At 37.4% G+C, this 14497-nt stretch overlaps 1 protein-coding gene across 15 annotated transcripts in view; it reads right to left on the reverse strand.

Moving 5' to 3' along the window:
• The window catches only part of KIF21A (kinesin family member 21A), a 148008-nt gene that overhangs the window by 46798 nt on the left and 86713 nt on the right, over window positions 1-14497 (reverse strand). For all 15 annotated transcript variants that reach the window (XM_059682566.1, XM_059682565.1, XM_059682557.1 and 12 more), the window contains exons 8-11: window positions 13324-13519; window positions 12554-12743; window positions 12116-12179; window positions 5840-6043 (exon numbers count right to left, since the gene is read on the reverse strand). In XM_059682566.1, coding sequence (XP_059538549.1) covers window positions 5840-6043; window positions 12116-12179; window positions 12554-12743; window positions 13324-13519 — 654 coding nt within the window. The remainder of the gene's footprint in view (window positions 1-5839; window positions 6044-12115; window positions 12180-12553; window positions 12744-13323; window positions 13520-14497) is intronic.

The following is a 14497-nucleotide window of genomic DNA, read 5'->3' on the forward strand; positions in this document are numbered from 1 at the left end:
GTATTGGAAGGCCAAGCCAATGAAGGACAAACCAGACAGTAAAAAGCGAGAGTGATAAGGAGGTAAAAATGAAACATGAGCTTGAAGACTTTAAAATAAATTTTAAAAGATATCATCAAAGGACAATACACAGTAAAAAGGCAATACATTTTGTAAGAATAAAAAGTAAGTAGAAAAACAAGCAGCATTATATCAAAGAAGAATATATAGACTATCAGTTGAAATTATTTAGCAATTAAATGTAAAGTCTCAATTTATATAAATAGTAGGAGTGTTTCGATGCCATTGCTCTTTTAAATCTGAAATGAATCAATTTTCTCAGTTTCCCACAAAGGCCTACTTTCAATGATATCCTCTGCCTTTTAAATCTTTACAGAAGAACTTTTTATGGCATCATTAAAAAACTTCAAAAAGTAATGCCTTTATACCATATTATGAAATTACCATTAATACTACACACTAGAATACTACTTTTAAAACTTGTTTTCTATTTTAATATACTACATGTGAATATCACTACATCCAAAAAAATTCTATTTCAAAATTATACATGAAATGGTATTATGGTCAAATGAATGATTGTTATGATATTAGTGAAAAATTTTAATTTTATTAATTAAAATTAAATCTCATAATCTCACTGTACTAATTATTAAAAACTAACTACAAAAGGACGCCTAATGCAAAGGTGGCAATAAAATGAGAAATGTAGTACTTTCCATTAGTAAGATTATATTTTAATAAGAAAACTATAAAAAAAACTATATGTATGTACTTAAAGGCTTTGAAATAAATGTAAAGAATATTGAATATGCAGAATTGGGCATCTTTACTCAATGGAATGTACTGAATACCAGTATTTGTCATGTAGACAAAAGGATAGATGTACTAGGCTCTGCAGAAGCATATAGCAACTTTGATACATCCCCCTTCTGCCCAGAATTCCAAAAGTATCTTCCAGAGTCATCAATATTTTACAATAAGGAGACTGAGTCTTAGATATGAATTACCAAGCCAGTTCTCGTTTTAATTTTGTAACATACGTGGTGCTTACATGTGATTTTTGATCTTTGGCCTGTGATTGTTTTGCTTATATACTTATATTACTGCTATTACAAGAATAGACTAGCAATCTTTCTGAGAAAAATACATCAACAGAGTGGTAGTCACCAGGGTTCAAAGGTCCAGTATGATGGCTAAAGTAGAAAAGGAAAGCCATCGCCTAAGAAATCTGTGTTTCTAGAATTTCAACCTGACACCACGAAATGCAAATATAATACAGTCTGATGAGTAAATGAAGTTTTTGGTTCTTTTACAGTGCAAGTCATTTAAAGCTAGATATCCAAAAACATGGGGATAAATGTGTGAATCACAGACTTTCTTTATCCATATACATAAAAAATGCAAAAATACTTCATTTCCAATCTAGGCTTATACTGATGATAATGAGCTATAATGGCTCAAAAGATAGGGTTCATTGGCAAACAGACCAAATTTTCTATTTGCAATACGAAGAATTTTCGTTTGCCTTACACAAGAGAGTTATATTTAAAATCTACGGATGAAATGAGCTAAGAAGGAGTTAAACTTTAGATGCCTTCCCAATTGCCTTTTTAGAAAAGCTTTGCAATCAACAGTTCAAAAAGGCAATGGAGGGTCAGAGAATAAACTAGTAATCTGACACTTCTCCATAACTTAAAGGAATTTCGATTTTATTTTATTTAGTTCCATTACAATATTTCTATATGAGTGGGCGGTGGGGCAGGCAGAGAGGCAGGTACAAATCTCATTAACCATTCTAAAATGTCTATGTAACTGAAAAGCAGGCAATATAGTCTATTCAATTATTCTTCCTTCTTTTCTTTTCTTTTTCTTTTTTAGAGTATGTTTTTATTGATTTTAAAGAGGAAGGGAGAGGGAGAGAGATAGAAACATCAATGATGAGAGAGAATCATTGATTGGCTGCCTCCTATACAACCCCTACCTACTGGGGATCGAGCCCGCAACCCAGACATGTGTCCTTGACTGGAATCGAACCCAGGATGTCCACAGGCCAACACTGTATCCACTGAGCCAAACCGACTAGGGCTCCCTTATTTTCTTATATGCCCTTATTTTCTTACTATCTTCACCTATTTTACAGATCAACCCAAAGGCAGAAGAGCAATCCTTAAAACGCCACATATCAACTATTGGTTGTAGCTTTGACAAAGACTCTGATGCCGAAGAGGGTGAAACTTGCGTGTAAAACGGGACGTAGGATGTCTACCTTGAACACAAATGCCGCTCACCTAAAAATGGCCCAGTTGCTGCTCTTCCTACCAACACTTACAATGTCAGAGCAGCCACTGAAAGCAAAAACTAACAGCACAAAACAAAGTAAATTAAAAGACACGGAGCTTCTAAAGAAAGTGTGGATTCAGTGGGGAGGGAAGAAAGCAGCTATGCGAACCCAAAGGTTGGGCCCCGGGCAGGTTTGGGAGCTCTCAGCCAAAAGGTGGTAATAAAACAATTCTTTCCTACATGACTGGGTGTGTTTTTTTCCTTGATGGGGTTGCTGCCCCGAATTCTAGTGTTTGGATTAACGTTTCCTCTTGCAAAATTACAGACATCCCTAGAAAAGAAACTTACTGGTGATAAGTCATTTCCACTGGCATGGATTCCTTTTGTCAGCTGGCTTCGCTCCCAAGTATGAATTTAAAGAAATGAGAAGAAAACAGATGATTTTTGAATTGGGAGTCGTTTGGAGACTTACATGAGAACTGACTGTGTAATGGAAGCAGGGATTGAGGCAGCAGGAGGACACAGAAAGTCAGTGGATGGGAATAAGAAAAAACAACTAAGGCAGAAATCCACATTCCCCCTTCCACCCCCCCAGCTCCTCCCCAGCCAAAGGTTGGCTACACCCATGAAAGTGAAAGTTTCTTTCCCCTCTTGTCTTTTCCTATTCCCTCTGACTTGCTTTTGCCACACTATAAAATGGGTAAAAATCATTTTGTGTGAGTTAGGAAACCTGGACACTATGTATTTATAACACTTTCTGGAGAAAAATTAGTCCAGTTCCAAACAATTTTTAACTGAATTTACTGTATATGTAAGACTGAGGCAGAACCCAAATTTTGTAATGTCTCTCTGATAAGTAAAATAAACCTGAGGCATGTAACTCAACTCGAACAAAATCAACATATCCAATCAACGCCTCCATCAAGTTCCTACTGAAGACTGTCACTCACTTCAGTAAACCTGACGTCCTTCTCAACATTTCTGGAAATCTCTGTTTATTACTTGTTTTAACCTGTAGCAAACCCTTTGACTAAAATGAGGGCTTACCTGCATTTTAAAAATAGGAAGATTACATGCAGCTAAAAGTTATTTGGTTCTATAGCTAAAAGTTATTGATGGTGAACAAAATCTTTATCAAACCTAGTAAAATAGTACTGGTTTTCATTTTTTAATCCACAGCAATGTTTGAATCGTGTGGTAAAAAACACAAACAACAAAAATTCTATTAAATTTAACAAATTTATATTTGTGGTAAAGGAAATCCATAAACTGGTTCCAAAGGCTTTTACAGTTATACAGTCTGTGGTACACAAGAAAAATTTTTCTGGGTGCCCACTACAAAGACACACTAACATGTGTGTGAAAATGCTTTATAAAGCATTTTGAAAAACACTTATAGGAGTTATTAATTTTAGTAAGTATTCATTTGTTGTTCTAATTCTAAGCTATCTTCCCCTTTTTTCACAGATTAAAATAATATCTCTCCATTTATCTGGCTTATTTTTCTCCTCAAAAATTTTTTTAAATATCATACCACTTTTGTTAGGAAATAACTTTTTCCCCCCCACTTGTATTTTTATGTTTAAATCCAGTTGTTTGGTGAGTTCTTCCTAGTATTAAATCTGCTATTATTTTTACCTTAATAATTATTATATCTAAAAGAATCACTGAAGTTATTAAATAACTTTTATCTTGAAGTAGTTACGAGTTCCATAGTAAAGCAACAGAGACAAATCTTAATAATAAAATGTTTTTCCTTTAATATTATTTACCAGTCAAAATGCTTACAACTCTGCGTTGTCACAAAAATGACCTGCATCAGAGGTATTGATTTGGGATTATCTATGATCACTACAAGAATGTCAAAAAAGCCTATGTTTCTATTGGGATCCCTGTCTCTTTTCATTTATTTATATCCAACAGGTGATACAGTAACATTTCTAAATTTAACTCAAAAGAACAGAAGAGAACCTTGAGAAATGTACCCATGGTTGTACTTATTATTCATGAACACAAACCACCTAATCCTTTAAAAATAAATCATAACCTTTGACATTGTGACCAACAACAGAATTAGATTTTATAAGTAAATTGTAAGGCATGTGCATAAGTCTCATTTTGTTGGGTCACAGTGTTTTTGATAATTCTATGATCATTATTAATTGCTCTGCATAAGAGGGAGTCATTATATATATATATATTTTTTTTTTTTTTAATTGATTTCAGAGAGGAAGAGAGAGGGAGAGATAGAAACAGCAATGATGAGAGAGATCATTGGTTGGCTGCCTCCTGAACACCCCCTACTGGGTTATGAGCCATAGTCAGGGCATGTGCCCTTCACTGGAATTGAACCTGGGACCCTTCAGTCCGCAGGCTGATGATCTATCCACTGAGCCACACCAGCTAGGGCATTATTATATATTTCTTAATGCTGCCATAATCAGCCTCCATGAAAAACACCTGCTAAGACATCAGTATCTTAAGAATGCAACTTCAACTGCAATGCCTTCTAACTACAGATGTGTAACTCCTTGCTTTAATTATTTTAATAATTCCTGTTTAACTCAAGGACACAAGCAGAATTAATATGAAGAATTTTACCTCCAATAACTTTGACTAACTGTTTTTTTCATGGAAGAAATGCTGGTTGCCTAAATAAATTTCTAAACAAACTGAGCAAAGCAGTAGGTAGCCTATATGTCAATAATAATTCTACAAAGTGCATCCCCTGTAACAAACATTTGATAAACAAGATAGCTGTACTTCCTTTTGAATATCTAGCCAAAAATGCTTAAAATTATTTTGACTGGCAAGTTCAAAATATATTTGACTGCACCATAGAATCCATATGCAAACATGTCAAGAATTTATGAGTATTTAACCACGCACACACTACCAATGGTCAAATTTTTATTTTTCTCCTCTTCTTTGCACCCAGTTGATTTCAGAAGGGAATATTATCAGGATGCAAGGAAAAGAAAACCTAGAACAGTGGTGAAAGGTAAATAATTCCTTATTGGAAGATTTAGGTAATAAATAACTGTCACATAATAAATTGGAAGCCCGAAAGAAAATATTTAAGAAACCAAATAATATTAAATGACAGCCTGATGGATGAGTTTAGCCTTTAGTTAAACTAATCTAGACAGGAACTACAATGTATCCATGAGACTATTTAATTGCATTAGAAAATGGGGGGGAAAATGAAAACACTGAGTCATAATGGTACAGCAAGCTTTGCAGAAAAGAAAGATGAATGGAATGCAAAAGCAGCTATCTGAAGAAATAATAAAATAGTCTCTAATAGTAACTTTACCTTGTCGTAGTCTAAATAAAATTCATTACCATAATATCATAATTTAACTTTTTTACATACAAGTAGAGATAAACTATTAGAAGCATAATTATAATTGTCAGCTAATTTAAATGGCACTTTATTTACTAATATACTTATGAGACAATGTATACTCACTGCAATCACAAATTAAAATGTCCTGGAAAGTAAAAAAATAAATAAAAAATAGGGATCCATAGACCAGTGATTTTAAAACACTACCTTTTTTTCTTCTTCTTTTCTTTCCTTTTCAGCTTCTCTAAATCTTTCTTAGCTAGGTCTATAATTTCGATGGTCTCCTTGTCTGAGGAGAGTATAGCAGGAGAGAAAGATGATGGTCCACTGAAATACGGTGATCTTGCTGTGGCTCTTGTCAAGCTCTTCCGAAGGTTCTCATTTACCGCTTCACTTTCTAATAATTTTGCCCTAGTGAATAAAAACATATTTAAATAGGAAACATTTTTTATTGTGGCAAAAATACATCACATAAAATTTTCCACCCTAACCAGTTCTGCACCACCAAGTATATTAACACTGTTGTTACAACCACTGTCATTATCTATCTCCAGAACTTCATCTTCTCCAACTGAAACTCTGTACCCATGCAGCACGAACCCCTCATTCCCCTGTCTTCCCAGTCCCTGGCAGCCACCATTCTACTTTCTGCCTCCACAAAGTTGACTACAGCAGGAATACATAGGCATTTTAAATGAGTTGTTTTGCATGCTAAAAAAATATTTCCAAAATGTCTTTCAACATTGCTACAAGGTAGGTTTTATTTTTAAATAATTGTGTCCACAAACATTAATGTGTAGGATATTTTTTAATTCCCTGGTTGTATGATTACAAATTTGAAATCACACTCTTCATGCTCAAAAGTGCCAAGAGCAATTAGATTGCTTGCATTCTGGCCACTAGGCATTAGTTATCCTTGCTTTGCAAAGCCATCCTTTAAACTTAACCTACGCAAGCAGCATGGTTCCCAACCTTTCAGTTCCTCATTCATCAAGCTATAATAGCATTCCCAAATCTTTGCAAAGAACAGTTAGTCAAAGTTGCCCCTAACTGTCTGAGAGACATCTGGCTCCTGAATATGTCATGGGAAAAGATGATATCTCCAAGGAAACCTGAGTCTGATAATTGAAAGAATTCTTTTGTTTGCTCAAGTCATTCTACTAATGACAGGAGAATAATGAATGTCCTGTCAGTAATATGCAAAACTACAGAATGATCCTGGATTTAAGACTAAAAGAGATTCAGAGAGTCCTCCAGGCCAGTTCCTTTATTTTGATTTGATAGAAACCATCAAGAACACAGTTCTCTACTTCAATATAATACATTTCCAAGGACAATTGGCAAAGGTGACTGAGAGAGGGTTGTAAAAAGAAAATGCTACTTACTACACTCTACCTCAAAACTGTAATACTAAGCATTTTTGCCATAAGTACAAATATTTCAGAGAAAAATGCTAAATTATTTGCAACTATTAAAGCTCTCAAAGGCATAGTCAGCTCAGTGTTTTTTTCATTACCTACCAAAATTATTCATGACACTGTTGAAACCGGCTAGAGATAGAGTGTAAAGAAATGAATGAATATGTTTCAAGTTAGTGTCCTACTAATTTTTAATGAAATTATTTAATTATATATCTGGTGTCATATGTGAGCAGAAAATAATTATAATATTTTTAACTGGTTAAATAGCTATGTACAAACTTATAGGTTAAGTGACTTCAAAATTATTTTAAAGTCATAATATAATAATGTCACTTTTAAAATAAGAAGGCAACTGAAGTCCTGACTGGTATGCTAAGTGGTTAGATCATCGACTTACACATCAAAAGGTCGTGGGTTTGATTTCCAGTCAATGGCACATACCTGGGTTGCAGGTTCAATCTCCCAGCCTCAGTTGGGGCATGTGTGGGAGTCAACCAATCAATGTGTCTTTCTCACATCAATGTTTCTCTCTCCCTCACTTTTCACTCTCTCTAAACAATCTTTCTAAAAATCAATGAACAGAATATCCTCAGGTAAGGATTGACAAGAAAATACAAAAACAGAAGGCAACCAAAGTATAAAAACTCAGCTTAACTATAATAACTCAAAGTCAAAATTTATACTTTTCTGTATTTTCAATATCTATCACAAAGATTGGGTGCATAATGATGAATATTTATAATAAATGAAAATATAATAAATGAACTGTCAATAATGATCTGTATTTTAATTGGCTGATTTATATAATAGTCAGACAACTTGTGTTTTTATTTTAAACTAGAGGCTCAGTGCACGAAATTCATGCACTCGGGGGGGGGGGGTGGTCAGTCACTCAGCCTGGATTGCGAGAGGGTGCAGGCCAAACTGAGGGACCCCACTGGTGCACGATTGGGGCCGGGGAGGGATGCAGACGGTTGGCCAGCCAGGGAGAGATTGCGAGAGGGTTCCAGGGCATGTCCGGCCTGTTTCTCTCAGTCCTGATCAGCCGAACCCCAGCAGCAAGCTAACCTACCGGTCGGAGTGTCTGCCCCCTGTTGGTCAGTGCATGTCATAGCGAGTGGTTGAGTGGCCTTAGCATATCATTAGCATATTACGCTTTGATTGGTTGAACGAACGATTGGATGACCAGACACTTAGCATATTAGGCTTTATAGAAAGTTTGCATTTGGTAGGGGCATAGTCAATGCTTCTTCAATCTTGGTGCTGATTAAGGCTAAAACCTTTAGGGCTCATCTCTACAAATCCCATGCTACATCAGCAGAACCTGATTTCTTTTTCATGGGCTGTAGAGAGACAGCCTCTTTCCCTTCACACTCACCCACCCATCCACTAGTTGCTGCCTGCATTTCATTTAACAGGAGACTAAGCAGTGAGGCATGAAAGGAAGTACCCAGACTTCCCTGGGAAGGAGCTGGCTGAGGGCCTGCCTCTCAGCTCTGTTATTCACTAAATCTTGGACCATTCATCTCTAAAAGCCTCCACTGTTTCCTCCGTAAAATGGAGATGAAAAATATATACTTCCCTAGAATTATTGTGAGGATCAATGATACAATGAATTTAAAACTCACCTGACTGATAATGCATTTAACAAATAACTATTTTATCAAAAAGTTGCTAACAATATAATCATCTAACACAGAGGATTCGTTAAATCAATTAAAAACAGAAGAGAGTACTATACAAAACCATGCAAAAATCATGTTAGAAAAACAGTAACATTTTTTAAATGCTCATAATAGCTAGTCAAATTTCAAAGAATAGATAGCAAAGCAATATATATACCCTGATGTCAATTTGCTAAAGCATATGTTGAAAAAATATTGAAGAGATACATCGAATGTTAACCTCAGTTATAGAAATGGTAGGAATGTGGTTTTAATTTTGTTTATACTGTCTTATATTTTCAGAAATTTCTACAAAAAATATAAATCCCACCAAAATAAGAGTTGATTAATTAGTGACTATTATTATTTTGCACAAAAATAATATGACATGTAAGTTATTAAAAGATAACTGGCATTATTTTATAATTAGAATGATAGGACTTGAAATATATACATTTCCAAGTGACAATATATAAATTTGTGTTAAGAAGCTGTGAATAAATGTCTTCCTAAGACCAACTTTTGATAGAAGTATGAATTGGAGCAGGGTTTGGTAAATAAAAGCAGAATGTGCGGACTTGGACATAAATGATCACATGTCAGATCCTTAGAGTACTTTTGAATTTAAGAACTTTTATATCCCGTGCTTTTATTTGAGCCCCATAATAGCTCTTTGAAACTAGCAGGTATGACCTCATTCTTACAGATGAATTAAAGCTCAGAGATGTTAGGTAACTTTCCCAAGGACACACTCTTCTTAAGAAATAGCAGCTTACGTTTCAAACCAAGGAATCCAATTTAAATCCAAAGCTCATTTATGCTTATCCCATGTGTAAATCACGTTTATGTTGTAAATTACAGTGCTGGGACTCTACAGGACTACTCCTCAGGAGTGGGACACACCTAATTAAAGAACCATCAAAGAAAAGTTGGGAAAGTGGAACAAGCTGCTCACCTACACCAAGAAAGATTTGATCACTGATTGATCTCTGTTCGCTAAATGGCTTAAAGAATGGTCTTGCCCTAGCCGGTTTTCTCAGTGGTTAGCGCATTGGCTCCCAGACTGAAAGGTCCTGGGTTTGATTCTGGTTGAGGGCAGGTACCTGGTCTGGGAGCCAATCCATGTGTCTCTCTCACATCGATGTTTCTCTCTCTCTCTCTGTCTCTCCCACTCCCTTCCACTCTCTCTAAAACTCAATGGAAAAAACATCCTCAGGTGAGGATTAACAAAAAACAAAGAATGGTCCTAACTCGAGAACTAGAAGGAAGATATTTAATGCTGCTTCAGTCACTGGGAGGAGTGGAAATGACCGCATCAGTCTTCTAGGAAATAGTACCACTAGTGAAGCCATTTGTCCAATGGAGAGATCAAGCTTAGGTAAGGCCTTAGAACAGGGGTCCTCAAACTTTTTAAACAGGGGGCCAGTTCACTGTCCCTCAGACCTTTGGAGGGCCGGACTATAGTTTAAAAAAAAACTATGAACAAATTCCTATGCACACTGCACATATCTTATTTTGAGTAAAAAAACAAAATGGGAACAAATACAATATTTGTATTTGCATGTGGCCCGCGGGCCATAGTGTGCGGACCCCTGGGCTAGAATAACAGCGTGGAAGAGAGGGAACAGAGCACAATAACCAGAGCAGGGGACCAGCCTTCATTGTAGGCCGGTGCCGAGGAAATGAAAGAAAAGCAGGCTAGGAGCAGGAGGAGAATCCCCAGGAACTGAAAGGCAGATATCAGGTGTGTCTCAGGGGATAAGATGGGTGCTACAGGGTGAAGAAAGACACGTTTTGGGCAGTAGGCAGGAATGAGCACTGCCAACACAGGATGGAAATGCAGGCCCAGCTTGGGGGCTGACCAGAACCAGTACCCAGTGGCCCAACGGTCCCTGCCAAAAAGGTAAAGCTTGGAGACATGTCTACAGAAAAAAAGTAACAGTTAATAGAGTCACTCTATTGCCACATCAGATGTCTGCTCATTTGTTTGTTTTTTGCTTTTGAAACACTTAAGGGATCCAATGTGCCTAGTAGAAGCAAGAACAGTGGAAACATTACTCTTCTCTGTTTAAGAATTGTTAGAATAGCCCAGCCAGTACGGCACAGTGGTTGAACATCGACCTATGCACGAGGGGGGTCACAGCTCGATGCCTAGTCAGGGCACATGCCCAGGTTGTGGGCTCCATCCCCAGTAGAGGGCGTATAGGAGGCAGCCAATTGGTGATTCTCTCTCATCACTGAAGTTTCTATCTTTCTCTCCCTCTCCCTGCCTCTGTGAAATCAATTAAAAAATATATTTTTTAAAGTTAAAAAAAATCTCTAGAATAGTCAGAGGAAGAGAAAGGGAAAGCGAACACAAATACAAGATGGAGACGTGTTAGGGTAGCTGTGAAACATTTCCCGCTTGGTTATTTTCTGCAAATGTGTACAGAAATGAGATCCGAGCGACTTAGATGCTCCCCATGGAGCTGACCGTGGTTTTACTGCAAGAGAAAGTAGCTGAGCCATCAGGACAAACCACGGAACCTGAACATACTATAGAGACGATTAGTGTCCCTGACCTTCTTTTCAATCCCTTTTCCCGCAGCCTGGGCTCAGGCAATGACATTCCTTTTACTGATTTCTATCAGTCCATTTACATGTAAGTTCTCCACCTAGACTGGGAACTCCTTGTTTATGTCACTTGCTCAGCCATGGCCTGGTGCCTGATACATAGTATAGTGAGCATTTGTAGCATGTGTGTGAAACGTGATGATGAATGAGCCTCTGTACCAGAGAGGCAGGCAAAGTGGTAGGGATGCAATGATTCACACATAAGGTGTAGCTGGAAAAGCAAAAGGGAACCGGAGTGATCAGAGATTTTTTTAAATTAGAGATGAGCCCTAGCCAATTTGGTTCAGTGGATAGAGGTCAGCCCGCAGATTAAAGGGTCCCGGGTTCGATTCTGATCAAGAGCATGTACCTCTCTCCCTCCTTTCCACCCTCTCTAAAAAAAACAAAATCATAAAAAAAATCAATGAATAAATATCCTTGGGTGAGGATTAACAATAACAATAAAAAATTAGAGATGACTCATTGATGATGATGGTGAGGGAAGGCACTAAAGGTCACCACATCCACATGCCTGTCCTGTGTGTCAGGTTAGGTAAGTTCCCATGAGGGTGTGACAACCAGAGCAGGAAGATAACATGGGGACATAGTATGGGAAGAGATGGAAGGAAAGTTGTTCGGGAAGTGACATTATGGAAAGGCAAATACCTATTCCCCTAAAGTTAACCTGACCAAAGGGCAGAAATATCACCGTGAACAATGACTACACAACAAACCCAACAACTAGCAATATTACTGCACTGAAAACCCCAAAATGTGCATTAAATCTTACAGACCATGAACTGTACCTGAGATCTTCAATTTCTTTGATATAACTGTGAATCATATTACTAATCTCCTCATTCCCTTCCCCTGCAAGATAAAACATGAAGTTCAGAATTTCCTTTAAATTAAAACTTCAACAAAACAGAATGGGAGAAAAACACTAAGTTACAGAAACAAAATAATAATGCTTTAAAACACAAGTCCTATAGCCAATTTTCCACCCTTCACTACACAAGCAGACAGCAAGATAAAATAGCAAAGTAAAGGGCACATCTTGTTCCTGTAAGAATGTATTATTTACAAATTAAGCATTTAACTGAACATCATGGATTGTATATTTCTACTTCGTTGTACACAGATTGACATTACTACTTCAAATGCTCGAGATAATGAATAAACACAAAGAATGTGCCCTGCTCTCCCGCGGTGAACCCCTTACTCGTCCCACCCTACAGGCTTACCTGCTCTGGCAAGAACCTGGTTGGCCTGATCACTGACAAGCTGGGTGATTCTGGTCCTCAGGGCATCAACCGTCTCCTGCATGGCTTTAATTCTGACACGCAGGTTGTTATTCTCAGTCTGTAGCATAGCATTCTCATGAAACATGTCATTGATGCTTTCCACTCCCTCCTCATCAATTATTCTTTTACCCTAGAAAAGAAAAAAGATGTCCCTGTTGGTTGAGGAGCCTTAAATACACAAGAGATTTGTTTAAGGCTATCACAGGACTACGCAGTTCTACAACCAAGAGCCCTTTGTCTCAACAGCCTCAAGGCAAGCGATCCTTTTGCTCTACAGCACCCCTCCGTGGCAGTTCTGTCACTGAAGAAACTGATTGAGCACTGGCCGGTGTGGCTCAGTTGGTTGGAGTGTTCTTTGGGGTTGTGGGTTCCATTCCCAGTCCGGGCAAATGCCTCGGTTGCAGTCAGGCCTGTTCAGGGGGCAACCGATGGATGTTTCTCCCCCTTCTTCCCTCTCTAAAATCAACTTTAAAAAAAATAATAAATTGATTGATTAAATAGGAAGCCTTTTGAAACAGGTCGATAGATAGGCTAACCATCATTAAAGGCTACCCACAAGGAAAACTAGAGAATTCGACCATCAAAAGGAAGGAGACCACTATCATGACAGACAGGAGGCTCCAGAGAAACACGTGTGCAAGGCAACACAAAAGGCATCGCTGTGTTCACAAAACGTATCACAAAATGCAAAGTCAGACCCAGTAGCTTACGGTTTTGTACTCCATGAGCTCCATCTGAAGCCGTGTGATCTCACTGCGGAGTGCATTGATCTGCTGACTAGCTCTGTCCTGATTGACCATCACCTTGTTCTTGATATTTCTAGCTCGATTGGCGTATTTGAGGGTATTTAAAGTTTCCATAAAATCTCTGTCTGAAGGGCTGACGCATGCTATCATGATTGTTTGGCTGAAAGTGACAAAGAAGAATTAGGTTTACAGATAAAAGCAAATAAAACACTTTTTAAATTCCTGCCTTTTGAATAATATCTTCTCGTTGAGATACCAAAATATTGAGACTGATAACTTAAAAATAAAAGCAAATGTAAAAGCCCCTATGCTTTACGACTATCTTAAAGAAAATGAATTTATATTATCCTTCTTTGACCCACAATGTTTTGAGAAAGTATAATAAGTACATATATTTATTTCTCACCTCTTTACAAAAAAAAGAGTTGAGGCAATGCACACAGAATAATTCTAAAACTTAATCTACCTATGTTCCAAATTGAAATTCAAAAATCATTTCTTTCATTATCTACTTAATATTTGAGGATTTAAACTTTTTTCTTTTTATTTAATCACTTGTAACCTGATTTTTGTTGTCAGCAAAAATTTCGCACTGAAATCCTATCACCTGAACAAGTATATAGTACAGGGGTCCTCAAACTACGGCCCGCGGGCCACATGCAAATACAAATGTTGTATTTGTTCCCGTTTTGTTTTTTTACTTCAAAATAAGATATGCGCAGTGTGCACAGGAATTTGTTCATAGTTTTTTTAAACTATAGTCCGGCCCTCCAACGGTCTGAGGGACAGTGAGCTGGCCCCCTGTTTAAAAAGTTTGAGGACCCCTGGTATAGTATATCCATATGCTATAAGAAACATCATTTGTGATTGATTGGTCAAAGTGCAGGCCAGATTACACAGGAGAGATGGGAAACATTACTCTACTGTAATGATGAATTGCTTTACCAACCAAAGAATAGAACAGTAAAATGCTTAGTATGCCCCAGCTATTATGTCTGTCAATGAAACAGACAAGGACATTCTAATGGGCACTGACGCCGAAAGAGCGAATTTACCCACCCCAGGAGGGAATTCATGCCCATCAATTCCAATCAGTCACCTCCTAGTCTCCTGCTTCCACTCTGGCCTTCTGCCTTCC

Source organism: Myotis daubentonii, chromosome 2, assembly GCF_963259705.1.
Source record: "Myotis daubentonii chromosome 2, mMyoDau2.1, whole genome shotgun sequence".
NCBI lineage: Eukaryota > Metazoa > Chordata > Mammalia > Chiroptera > Vespertilionidae > Myotis > Myotis daubentonii.